This window comes from Dasypus novemcinctus, chromosome 19 (genome assembly GCF_030445035.2).
Source record: "Dasypus novemcinctus isolate mDasNov1 chromosome 19, mDasNov1.1.hap2, whole genome shotgun sequence".
In the NCBI taxonomy this organism is placed as follows: Eukaryota; Metazoa; Chordata; class Mammalia; order Cingulata; family Dasypodidae; genus Dasypus; species Dasypus novemcinctus.
In genome coordinates, this window is record NC_080691.1 from 71,195,206 (window position 1) to 71,207,829 (window position 12,624).

The window sequence follows — 12,624 nt, forward strand, 5'->3', positions numbered from 1 at the left end:
GCACCCTTCCCAAGCACCGCGGCCCAGCACGACATAGGCCCAGGCCCCCAGGGCTCTCCCAGCGTGCAGCCACCCTGGTGCCCGCGCCAGCCGACGCACGGTTCCACACTCACCTCGGCCTTCAGCTCTTCGATCTGGTCTTTGAGCTCGCGGATGTACTGCGACGAGTCCGAGTGGTTCAGCTGGCCCTGGATGCGGCCCTCCTCCCTCTGCGGGCCGGGCCAGGTCACTGGGGGTCCAAGCGGGGACCCGGCCCTGGGGTCCGCCCCCTCTGCCCCCCAGCTGCTGCTCACCTGGATCTCCAGCTCAGCGATGCGCTGCCGCATCTCGGCCACAGCGGCCATGCTGTCTGCCTCCCGCAGGCGCACGGCCATGACCTCCTCCTTGCTCTGGGGGGGTGTGGGGAGAGCCGGTCATCGGGCGCCGGGTCCCGGGCAGGACCCGGCCACGGGGCGGGGCGGGGCGCGGGCGGCACCTTGCACTCGGCCTCGGCCTGCTTGCGGCGGCTTTCGCTGAGCTGTGTCTGCAGCCCCTTGTTCTGCGCCGCCAAGTACTGCAGCTTCTCCTGCAGCACCGCACGCTCCGCCTCCACGCGGTTTAGCAGGTTGCGGTGGATGTGGTCCTGGGGAGCGGAGGGGGCGTCACGGCCTCAGTCAGGGGGCCGCCCGCGGACCCCTCCACCCCTCCTCCCAGACAGGTGGACCCGGGGCGTCGAGCGACCGCGGCCCACCTGCGTCTCGAGCTCCACAACGCGCTGCCGCAGCTCGCGGCCATCGGCCAGGGCCTGGGCCTCGCGCAGACGCACGCTCATCAGCTCGTCCTGCAGCTCGCCCAGGACCAGCTTCCGCGGGGACTCTTTCCAGCGCCCTCCGCGGGACAGGTGAGCCTGCAGGCAGGGCCCGAGGGCTCAGAGGTCAGCTTGTGCCCCGCAGTCCCGAAGCTGTGGTCGCGGGCCTCGCGGGTGGACTGAAGTGGGTGCTCAGGCCGTGTTTTGTGCGTGTGTGCGTGAGATTAGGGCGGCCTGCCTGGCTGGGGGCCCACTGCAGCCCTCACCAGCCTCCCCCCCCCCCCCCACTGCCCCGGCGTCCTGCCCTGCCCCCTGCAGCACTGTGGCCCTCACCTGCCAGGTATCTGAGAGCTCCTGCAGCTGCAGCTTCAGTTCTCTGGCAGAGGCGACGGCCTCGCCCTCCCGAACCTTGAGCGCCTTCAGCTCCTCCTGCAGCCGGGCCACATTGTTCTCATCGGGCAGCGAGCTGTTCCTCTGTGGGGAGGTAGCGTGTCAGACGTGCAGCAGCACCTCCCTGCCTGCACGACCCCCGCTGCTCCCGCACTTCCTCTGAGGTCGACCCCTGCTGCTCCCGCTTCATGAGTTCCACCTGGGCCGCCTGGGGCTGGGGAGGGCAGCCCCCTGGACAGGACAGGGTGGGGAAGACTCTGGTCCTGTGCAGACCTGTGGGGGCCGGCCTGACTTCCTTAGCTGTCAGATGGGTGAGTTCACAGCTCCTCTCTCACCTTGTCCCTAGGGCAAGCCCCATAAAGCCAGTGACGTGGGTCCTCTCTGAGCCCAAGGAAGCCTGGGGCTGCGAGGTGGAGGGCTGGGGTAGGTGCTTTTCCACCCAGGAGCCTCACATCCACCCTTCTTGGGGCCCATGATTAGACCCAAGATCTGCCCCAAGCAGGCACCAAGAAGACTCTGGGCTCCAGAGCCCTTGGATTGGCCAGGCCAGGCCAGGCTGCTCCGCCCTGGGAACCTGCCGAGACCAGCCTAGGCCGGCCCTGCCTTCCCAAGGGCTTAGTGATGGGAACTTGTGCTCCAGCCTCTGGGCCCTCATCCTGCAGTCGCCACGCTTGTCCTGTAGACTGTCTTCCCCACCTCTCTTCTCCCAGGATCTCCCACTTGCGCACCCAGTCACACCTTCTCCATGTCCAGAACTTTGTCCTGCATCTCCCGCAGCGCCCCCAGCGTCTCGGTCTCCCGCAGCCGGGACTGCTCCAGCTCCGTCTCTAGGTGGGTCACGAAGTCCTCTGTGAGGCGTGGGTTGTCCTAGGGGGAGGTAGAGGGCTGCTGCTGGGGTTCCACTCCCTAGACCCCCAGGCCGCACGCAGAGAGAGGTGAGCAGAAACCCTGGAGGACCCTCCTGGTCATTTCTGGCACCTGGGAAGAGTGGAGAGGGCTGGGCCCAGACAGGTTCCCATCTCTGGGTGAAGGGGGTGCCGGCCCAGGTGCCACTGGCCTGGCCCAGCCTCTTCCCTGGGGAAGTGGCACAGAGGGGAGTTCTTAAGGGGGCTTTCTATGGCCACAGCTGCCTTCTGAAGGATGCTGAAGTCTCAGGGTCACTGGGATGGGGTAGTGGGTGGTTCCCTGCATAGTCAGTCAGAAGGGGGGGAGCGGGGGGAGGCAGAACCCTGACTAGGTGCAGGGATGGGCTCTGGACTGTGTGCACTCTTGCCCCTCACCCTCTGCATTTCAGAGCAGGGAAGGATAGGGAAAGAGCTGGCTGGGACTACTCTCCTGCTAAGTGCCCAGAAAGCTTCCAAGCAGCTCCCCAGTGGACACCCAGGCATGTGGGTGCTGTGAAGTTCGAGAAGCCACCTGAGCCTGAAAAAACCCTGGCTGGTGGGTGAGGGAAGCCCCTGGGGCTGCTCTGAGGCCCCGGTGGCCTGGAGGGCAGTGCCACAGCTCCAGACGGCTGCCCCAGCCTTCTTTGCCCTCCTTTTCCTGGCCGCCCCCCTAGCTGCTGAGGCCTGCTTGCTGTCCTCAACCACTGCAGTCTCTGCGACCCATGGGTGCCAGTGCCCTCTCTCAGCCCAGCCTCCTGCCTCGCTTTGGACCAAGGACGTGGCCCTGGGCCTCATCCATTTCTGGGGTGACGTTTGGTGCCTGGCATTTGGAGTGGCTGGTAGATCTCTCTGCCCAGTCCGAAAAGGGGCCTCATTCTGGGCGGTGGGGGGACAACAAGCCTGGCCTCAGCACCCATCAGCTTCATGGTGCCGCCAGGCCGGGTGTCAGCACCATTAAAGACTATGGCTGTTGACGGGTGGGTGGTACTTGCAGGGCACGAGATGGTGAATTGCATGTAAGCGTGGTGCTGACACTCAGCCCCTATTCCTGAGGCTGCAGTGTCCTCTGCCCCAGGAGCCACACATCAGCCCAGATCCCGCCAAGGTGTGGCAGTTTGATATTATGAATTCCAAAAAGACATATCGATTATGTTTGTAATCCAGTCTGTTCCTCTGGGTGTGATACTCTTTGATTGTATTAGATTGAACTGAGATGTCTTTGATTAAATTATGTTAAGATTAGGGCTTTGATTCAACCACATCATTAGGGCATGCAGGGTTGAGTCCCTGCTCCCCTTGGTGGGTGATATAAATGAACGCTCAATCAAGAACACAGAAGTGGGGAAATGGACTTGGCCCAGTGGTTAGGGCGTCCGTCTACCACATGGGAGGTCCGCGGTTCAAACCCTGGGCCTCCTTGACCTGTATGGAGCTGGCCCATGCACAGTGCTGATGCGCGCAAGGAGTGCCGTGCCACGCAGGGGTGTCCCCCGCGTAGGGGAGCCCCACGCGCAAGGAGTGTGCCGGGAAGGAGAGCCGCCCAGTGTGAAAGAAAGTGCAGCCTGCCCAGGAATGGCGCCACCCACACTTCCCATGCTGCTGACGACAACAGAAGCGGACAAAGAAACAAGACGCAGCAAATAGACACAGAGAACAGACAACCGGGGGAGGGGGGGAATTAAATAAATGAATAAATCTTAAAAAAAAAAAAAAAAGAACACAGAAGTAGCTACACAGAGAAGAACACAAAGGAAGAGGGACAGCTCCATAGACATGGCAGAGGCCCCGGGAAGAGAGATGAGCTTGAGAGTTTGTAGCTGAAGAGAACAGGGCAGCTGAGAAGCCCTGAGAGATGAGCCTCATGCTGGCCTACAGCTGAGATCGGAAAAAGCCGGGACCACGGAGCCTTAAGAGGAAGAAGGAAGGCTGAGCCCTTGCAGAGAATGGCAGCCATCTTGCTCCAACACGTGAAAATAGACTTTGGTGAGGGAAGTAACTTATGCTTTATGGCCTGGTATCTGTAAGCTGCTACCCCAAATAAACACCCTTTATGAAAGCCAACAGGCTTCTCGTATTTTGCATCAGCACTCCTTCGGCTGACTAATACAAATATCCTTTATAAAAGCTGACAGATTTCTGGTACTTTGCATCAGCACCCCTTTGGCTGACTTATACACAAGCCTGAACCTTCTGGCCTGGGAGGTGAGGGTGGGGGCTCTTCCTCAGTGAGTGACCCTTCCTCCTCCAACTGCTGTCTATGGAGCCACCCCCCATGGCTTCTCCAAATCAGGACCCCTGCCACACCACCAGGCCAGGCCTGGTTCAGCCCTAGGTTGTAGAGCCTGCAGCCTCTTTCCCTGCTCCTCACCCCTCCAGGGTGTGGGTAAGCATGGACCCCTGGGCTTTTTTTTTCTTTCTTTTTTTCAATGCTAATCCCATCTTTTATTTCCTCATACCAAATATTTTAGTTCATCTGTCTTTGCTAATAACTTAATTTATAGGAGTAAATTGCAAATGTGGGCCCAGGGGTCCATGCTGGTCTTGGGGGCCACAGCCACTGATGGTTATGGGAAAGGCAGAAAGGAAGAGGTCTAAAACCTCCTCCCAGAGAAGCAGACTCTCTGGGCAGTGCTCTACTCCATGGGCCCTCCCACCACTGGATCCTGAGTTTGTGACCCCACAAAACAGGCTTGGGGTTCCCTTCCTCTGCCCCCGAGACTCTGAGCTGTGGCTTCCAAAGTGGCCCCTGAGGGCCCTGCTGCCCTTTTCTGTGGCAAAGTCCTGGGGCGTGGGCCCTCGACACTGGAGGAGGGAAACCTTGTTGTCTTGTCCTAGCTGCTGCCCTGCACGACGGGCCTCTGGGGAAGCCCAGCAGCCTGTTAGGCCCCGGATAGCTGCAAGGGCTACCCCAAGCGGTCAAGTGTGCCCTGTGTGTATGCTAGGGAGGGGACCTACGGGAACAGCCTGGGTCTCAGAGGCCACCGGAGGAGGCTGAGGTAGTGGGGAGGCAGCAGCCTTTGGCTCAGGGTAGACGGCAGGACATGGAGACCACTACGGGACCCTCCCCTGGACCTGGGGCAGCTGGGGCTGTTGCAGGCTGGGGCCGCTAGGCTTTGTGTCCACCTGACCCCAGGGATGATGGGGGCCAGCTGTTCCCAGGGATACACAGAAGGCAATGGGGCATGGGACCCGGCCGGTACCTGCTGCTCCTGCAATTGCCGGATGGTGCTCTGCGCCTTCTGTAGGTCCTCGGCCGCCGAGCTGCACTGCTGTCGCACCACCGCCAGCTCTCGCTTGATGACGTAGTTCTCCTCAGCCTCCTGTGCCCGTGTCACCTGTCCCTGAGCACAGCGAGGAGAGGGGGTACCATGACCCTCGGCTTGGACCCCAGGCCCTTTCTTGGGCCACCGGTGGACAAGGGAGTCTGGACTCAGAAGTGAGAGGGATGAGGCCTCCTTTGCTCAGGGCCTGGGATGGGGTGCCCTGGGTCTGGGAGGTGGCTGCCAGACAGTGCCAGCCTGCCCTGGGCTGGGGGGCGGTAGGAACAGAACACCTGGGCCCAAGCTCTGTGCGGGTCTTTGGTGGGGCACGGAGGCCCCAGGCCTGGGACTTCCAGCAGCATCTTCCTGTTCCCGGCTCTCAGCCCATCCAAGGTGAGCTGAAACGAGCCTCTCCACCCAGGGGAGGTGGCGCAGTTGAGGCTGCCGCTGCCAGCTCACCCTAGGCTCCGCCGGTGGGGGTGGGGGGAAGGGGGCAGCTCGTTGGCTGGGGAGGGGATGACACCTTCCCCAGGGGCCTTCTCCAGTCCTGGACTCAGGGGCTTCCACCTGCCTGGGGTTAAGATCCCTGCCTCTGAGCCTCATCCCCTCACACACACACACACATCCACACCCCACAGTAGGCCCCCCATTCCAGGGTCAGAGCCAGCAGGCGGCGGGTGGAAGCTTTCAGAGAAAGCCGTTCAAGATGAGGCAGCGGCAGAAGCAGGTGAGTGGCAGAAGATGCCAGGCCTTGCAGAAGTGAACAGAGAGGGGTGGGAGGGGGCAGAGGGGGTGTGCCGTGTGTGCATGCGTGTGCTTATGGAGTGGGAGAGCTCAGCCAAGTGCATACACCGGAGCTTGGGGCTGATATACTCTTAGGATCCCTGAGCCGTCTTTGCTCTCTTCCTGTCCCCTGGAGGAAGGAAATTGTCTGTACCTGTGCGGGTATGTCCATCTCCACTCCACCCCCCTTGTTTCCTTTCCACATGCCCCTCCCCGGGGAGGAAGGCCTTTGCCACCCCTGAGAAGCGGTCCCCAGCTGCCCCCATGCAAGGCGCCAGGCCTACCCCTTCAGCCCCAGAATGGCAGCGGCCACGGAAGAGGCAGTTACTGGCTGTCATGTGCAAGGAAGGGACCAGGAAGGGAATGGGAGAGGGAGATAAAAAGCTACAGTACCTGGATTAACCTATCAGCCAGAGCAGCACTCTCCTACCCGGCGGAGGGGGTCCGAGCAACAGGGGGAGGAGCAGAGCAGAAGGCGCGGGGACAGGAGAAGGGAGAGACAGACAAGAACCACTTGTCACTGATGCAGTGGGCTATCTCTAGAAGCAGGGGAGAGAGGAGTGGAGGCCAGAGAACCAGCAGAAGAGGACCCGGAGAAAGACCAAAGCCGGAGGCAGTTCCATCCCAGAGAGGGTCTGCGCCGGGACGCCCATGGCTGGGGAGGAACCTGGAGGGCTGGGAAACCCACGGATCCCACCCTGGGGCAGGGGGACGAGGTGCTGGGGGCTGAGGGGACCCAGTGCCTGGAACACGGGCAAAGTAGGGCCTGGAGGAGCTGTCCTGGGGGGGTGGGGCTCTGGGTAGCAGTGCTGGCCTAGGGGAGGGGCTGCATTTTAATTTTCAGACCCAGCCATGGTGGAGGTTAGACCCCGGGCTTTGGGCTTTGGGCAAAGGGCTATGAAATCCTGTGGACAACCTGACCCCCTGTGGTCGCCGAGGGCCAAGAGGAAGAGGCCTGGTGGCCTGGGAGGTAGGGGCAGGCGGCGGGGAGTGGCTGCCTCACCTCCACCCTCATCTTTCAGAGTTGGGGTCCAGTATCAAGGCTGCACTCCCCTCCCCTCCCGATGGGGCTGGTGGCCATGCTGTTGCCCCTCCCCACTTGGCCTTTCTTCTTTTTTTTTGAGGGTCAGACTTCCAAATGACAGGGTGGGCTGGTTTGTTGCCCAAGAGCTGCTGTTCTGCCCAGTGGCAGGGGATGGGTGATGGCACTGGCAGTCAACTGGGTTGTGAGGAACCCCGGTGGGCCCGCGGGATTTCTGCTGTGCTCCCTCTGGCTGCTGGTGCCTGGCGGCCCCCGAGGAAGATTCTGTGGTCCAGACTGGCGGCCGCACCCCTCACCTTCTCCAGGGTCTCAATCCGTTGTTTCAGGAGCCGGTTCTCCGTTCGAAGCCTCTGGGGGCGGGGTGTAGGGGGAGGAGGAGAGCACGTGAGAGCCCTTCCCCCACTCCGGTGCCCCTCCCCCATTCACCAGCCACTGCCAGGCAGGACAGGTGCCAAGGGAGCTGGAGTGGAGCTGGTATCCTACGTACGTTCCGGCTCAGTGATTTCAGAAAACAGACGGGCCAATTCCCGCTCAGAACAGCCCAATATTTTCTTCTTTTAAACCACCTTTAGTTCAGTAAAAAATAATGTGAATGCCTTTCGTGGCTCTTCTGGGGCTTTGTGGCGTCGGCGTCCATGGGCAGTATTGCGGGGGTGGTCAGCACCTAGGCTTGGGCCTGTCGAGGGCCCACGGGACCCCCAACCTGGGGCAAATGCCTCCGAGTTCAGGTGTGGCTGCTATTGGACAGCCCCCGCCCTCAACCCCAACCCCTTGCTTGGCTCTGAGCGCCCAGGTTAAAAATCTCTGAGGACCACCTCCCCTCAGAGTTTGGGTTCAGGGGTGAGGCAAGGGTCTTGCTGAACGTGCACACTTCCTTCAGCTCGACAAGGAATCTCTGTGACCCGCCGAAGAAGTCACTGGCCCCAGGGGGGGTTTTGGAGAGGGGGGTCTATCTGGCTTTTCCCTTCCATGCGGTGCTGACTGATTCTGGTTAGGCATTTTTGAGTTTAGGTTACTCTATGATGTTTGGGGAAGCAGGTGAGATTTACAGATGCCCTCTGTCTAGTCTCTGCTTACATACCTATAGCGAACTAGTTTGGATCAGCATATTAGTGAGAATCCTGCCTCCCTGTGGGTCACACAGAAAATGGCCTGGGAAAAAAGGTGATGGAGATGCCCACAACATGCCCAGGAAGCAACCGTGGTCAGAGAGAATTGCAGATCTGATGGTTATTGTCTTCGCTCATGGGTGGGGAAACTGAGTCAGAGCAGGACTGGACCTTCCCCGTGGCTCTCCGCTCACCTGGGTCAGAGCCACTTATGGCACAGGTCTCTGTTCCTCAGAGCCAGTTGAAGGCCTGACTCCTGCCCTGGGTTGCTTTGACCTCCCTCTGGCCTCACTTGCCACTGTACCAAGCAGAATCATCCTTGGGGGAGCTGGAGGTGCCCCACTGCCCCCTTGCCCCTCTCATGCCTCCTCCAAAGGGAAAATGAAAGAGTGAATGAGAACCCATGGGTCTCTCGGGTTACTCTTGTGGGAAATTCCCAGGCTGGGCCTGGGGCCAGAGAATCTTCTACTACCTTGCCAACTGCTAAGCCCTCACGGCCACCAGACGACCGCAGGCCCTTGTCTGTACGTGAATGAGGCACACGTTTGACTGGTGTATCACGCAGGCTGCCCTTACTGAGGAAGGGAGATGCTCAGTACCTCAGGACCCAAGACTCAAATTCCTAAACCAGGGTCAGGACAATAATGACTTCCTTCTCCCTCAGGTCTGCGTGGGCAGTGACCTGGATTCTAATCCCTTCTCCTGCTGCCTTTCTAGGGAGGTGGGATGATGACGGTGAGGATAATACAAATGTGAACAGCAGAGCAAGTATCATTCCCATTTTACAGAAGCAGGCTCAGGAGGCAAATTCACATAATTGACCGAAGGCTCAGAGAGGTGAATTCACCTGCCCAGGGCACACAGCTGATCCATGCTTGGGTTTGCGTTTGCATCCCGGGCTGTAGGACCTCAGTCAGAGCCACATGTGTCACTGCCTTGGAAGAGGACAGAGCCGGGCTGTGTTGGGGTTTGTGTTTGTGACTGTTCCCCTCAATGGACTTGGGGCCCTCAGGCTCTGCTGTGACTCTGGCACATACCAGGGGTTCAATAAATGCTTGCTGGGTGAAGAACCATTCAGGTGTGGAGGGCAGAAAGTGGAAGGAAGGAGAGTGGGGAGCTGGGTGCAGAGGCTCTGCATGCTCAGGGAAATCCCAGACCTAGCAGGGCCAGGGGGCCAGGTGCCAGGAGAGCCAGGGGTTACCGTTGGACCATGCCTTCCTGTGGCCTGGGTGCACCCCGTGACATCTGGCCCCAGCCTGCCTGGGCTCTCACCACTCACCCCCAGCCCTGGGAGCTGTCCCCATTACGGCCTTCTTGATATTCCTGCAGCCCACTGGCGCACTGCTGCCTTTGGCCTTTTGCCCTCTATTCCCTGAGCCTGGAACATTCTTTGGCAGGTCAGTGCCACTCTAAACATTCCTTCTCCCTCCCCTGCACGTTTTTAGCTAGTGTGCTTTATAGTAGGCTTTTTAGCCTGCGGACACTCTTGCTTTATTGAGATTTTAACCCCCACCAGTGAAGATGCAGGTGGGTGGAAGGACAACCGCCCCATGGCCGAGGATGGCCTGGTCCTTGGCAGGTGCTGGGCAGGACCGCCCTCTAGCGGCCAACAGCCCCGTGAGCAATGCCCAGAAGTTGGGAAGGGACCCCCAAGGGCTGGGCATCCTGCCCTCTTCTCCCCAGGGACTCACCTTGATCTCGATTTGCTCCTCCATCTCCTTGCTCTTCATGACGGCGTACTCCTTCTCCAGCCTGCAGACGTGAGGGAAGACCAACAGGTGAGTACCCTGCCCTGGGGTGCCCAGGCCCCTGCTAGCACCCCGGGGCGCTCGGTCCTGACCTCTTCATCTTCTTGGGGTTGTACTTGACCTGGTAGGCCTTGAGGATCAGCTTGTCCGGGCAGCTGTCAAACTGGTGGGGGATCACCCTCTGGAAGTACTGTGGGGACACAGGTGTCACCAGCTCCAGGGTGGCCCTGGACCCCGGCCAGAGTCCCTGCTGCTTCCCGCTTCCCTGGAGAGCCCGGGTGCTTTGGGAGGGGAGGGAGCAGTCTGCCTGGGGCGTTGCCTGTGGTGGATGCTCGGTTGGTGTTTGGGGACCGAGTGGAGAAGTGAGGCTGGGGGAGAAGGAAGGGCCGTCCCCTCCACTACCCCCCACCCCGAGCTGTGTGCAGGTAGGGGCTTCTGTTTCAGGAACGAAGCAGGATGGGACACTGGGTTTGTGTCTGAGCACAGAGGGCTTTCACTGAGGAGGGCTCAGGAGGTGTGGCCCTCAACCCAAAGCCTGAGTTCACCAAACAAGACCAGGCCAGCCCCAGGGAGGCCAAGGGCCTGCAGGGAAGAAGGCCCTCAGGGGACCACCTGCTTGTCCGGGGCCCTGGAGCCTCAGCAAAGGGTTAACAGCAGGCTGCGGGCAGACCCGGCTTGTGGCTGTTAGAGGGCAGCCTGGCTTTTGCTCCCCAGCCCAGCTGGCCCCCTCTGGCAGCTGCAGACAATGGATGCCCATGTCTGCGGGTACAACCGTGGCCTTTGTGCATTCTTCCTGAGAGCAGCAGCTGGAGGACGCCGGGAGGGGGCAGGGGCCTGCGTGATGGGAAGATGGGGAGAAGCAGGCTGGCCTACTCTCCAGCAGGCAGGAAAGCAGGGCAGGGTGGGGGGCTGCCCCAGACCTCTTGCCCATCCTGTGCCTCTGCCTGGCAGGTTGCTGGGGTGGAAAGCACAGCCGAAGCCTGGAGGATGGGCCAGTACTACTATACCAGCAGGGATGTTCAGCCATATCGGGCTTCGGGGGACCTGGAGCTGGGGGTGGTGGGGGGTGTTCTGGGCACTTGTCCTGGTCCTGGGCCTTCCTCTCTTCGCTGACAGCCTGCCGGCCCTGGACTTTGGCAGAGGCTGTGGGCTCCTCAGGGCCACCTTGGTACCTACAGGATGGCCTTGGGGGCAGGGCTGATGGCAAGGACCAGGGATGCTCAGAAACGTCACCTTCTCTCGGAGTTAGGGCCTCCCCGGGCTCTTGTGAGGGCTTCACCCACCCCACCCGCCCCTGCCTGCCCACCTGGGACATCCCCTCCATGTCCAGCTGCATCAGCTCCATCTGGTTCACCTGCAGCAGGGCGAGGCCCACCCGGAACACGATCTCCAGCCCCTGCGGAGGTGGCGGTGGCAGAGCGTCTCCTGTTCTGCTTCCCCAGGGAGCTTTCTCTTCGCCCCTCCCCAAGCCCCAGCACCGTCCAGGATGGTTGCTAACGTGGCATGTGACCTGTTGCATCCAGAGCCGACTGGGGAGGTCAGGGCACATGGGGCCCTCCTTGACTGGGTCGGGTCCTCACCTCATACATGAAAATGTCAAAGACCCGGGTGGCGACTGGCAGCGGGAAGGTGGTCAGGAAGAGCGTGAGGAACCAGGACGAGGCGTACATGGACGTGTGGAAGCTTTGGGAGCGGAAGTGGGTGTTCAGGTCCGGGAGCTGCTCCTGCCGGGTAGTTGGGGGGCGGAGGGGGGAGCAGGGGCCAGGCCCTGTGAGGAGGGCGTCTGGGCCCAGTTGTCTCTGCCCACCAGCTCCCTTCCACCTGGGTGGGCTGGGCCTCAGTGCTCTCGCCTCCAGGGAGCCTTCCCTGGCCTCCCCTGGGAAGGCAGCCCAGGGCTTGGAGAAGCCTGAAGTGAGGACACAGACTGGGGTGTAAGAGGGTGCACATACTGGGCAGGAGGCACCTTGCAGCAGTTCATGAGATCGTGCCCTGGGAGGGAGGTCTTGAAGCTCAGATAGGCCACATTTCTGCCTGAAGACCCCCCAGAGAGCTGGGGGAGGGCGGCACTCTACCACATGGCCCCTGGTATTAGCTCGTCATGGCCATCCCATATGGTGACTCGTGTGTGTAAAACACTGCCCTGCCCATCCATGTCCACCACTGTTCCCAGCGGGATGCCACATGAGTGGAAGTGAAACCTGGAGGTCTGTCTCATTGGCCTGCATTGCAGACCAATGCAGACCAATGCAGAGTGACAGTCACTGGGGAAAACAGAGGCATCCAGGCCCCCTGGTGTCTGGTACTGAGAGAATGGACTCTTGGTCTGTCCCCCGCACCCGGGCTTCCTCCTGGAGCCAGGAGCCGGCTGGGTTCTGGGTTAACGAGGGGCCATCTACTCTGCCAGGGCAGGTCTGGGCTACCCAGGCTGGGGTGGGGTCGGCTTCTTTGGGGTGACAACAGAGGCCAGTGCGGGCCAGGCTTCTGCGCACCGGAATTCATAGATTTCCTCTAGCAACGGCCATGCCCTGGCCTGCAGGCCTGAGGAGTGGGGCTGCCGCGTCCAGACACATCCCCAAGCCTGTCTGTGGCATGCACATGAGCCAGGCCTGGGCGTGCAGATG

At 60.9% G+C, this 12,624-nt stretch overlaps 1 protein-coding gene across 4 annotated transcripts in view; it reads right to left on the reverse strand.

Annotated features, from left to right (window-relative positions):
• Positions 1-12,624, reverse strand: part of EVI5L (ecotropic viral integration site 5 like) — a 51,047-nt gene that overhangs the window by 1,566 nt on the left and 36,857 nt on the right. For 2 of the 4 annotated variants that reach the window (XM_058281905.2, XM_004484178.4), the window contains exons 7-19: positions 11,584-11,727; positions 11,310-11,399; positions 10,096-10,193; positions 9,947-10,007; positions 7,443-7,496; positions 6,498-6,530; positions 5,262-5,402; positions 1,916-2,044; positions 1,121-1,261; positions 731-886; positions 476-622; positions 294-389; positions 114-209 (exon numbers count right to left, since the gene is read on the reverse strand). In XM_058281905.2, coding sequence (XP_058137888.1) covers positions 114-209; positions 294-389; positions 476-622; positions 731-886; positions 1,121-1,261; positions 1,916-2,044; positions 5,262-5,402; positions 6,498-6,530; positions 7,443-7,496; positions 9,947-10,007; positions 10,096-10,193; positions 11,310-11,399; positions 11,584-11,727 — 1,386 coding nt within the window. The remainder of the gene's footprint in view (positions 1-113; positions 210-293; positions 390-475; positions 623-730; positions 887-1,120; positions 1,262-1,915; positions 2,045-5,261; positions 5,403-6,497; positions 6,531-7,442; positions 7,497-9,946; positions 10,008-10,095; positions 10,194-11,309; positions 11,400-11,583; positions 11,728-12,624) is intronic. The other 2 variants (XM_004484179.4, XM_058281906.2) reach the window with 1 other exon arrangement.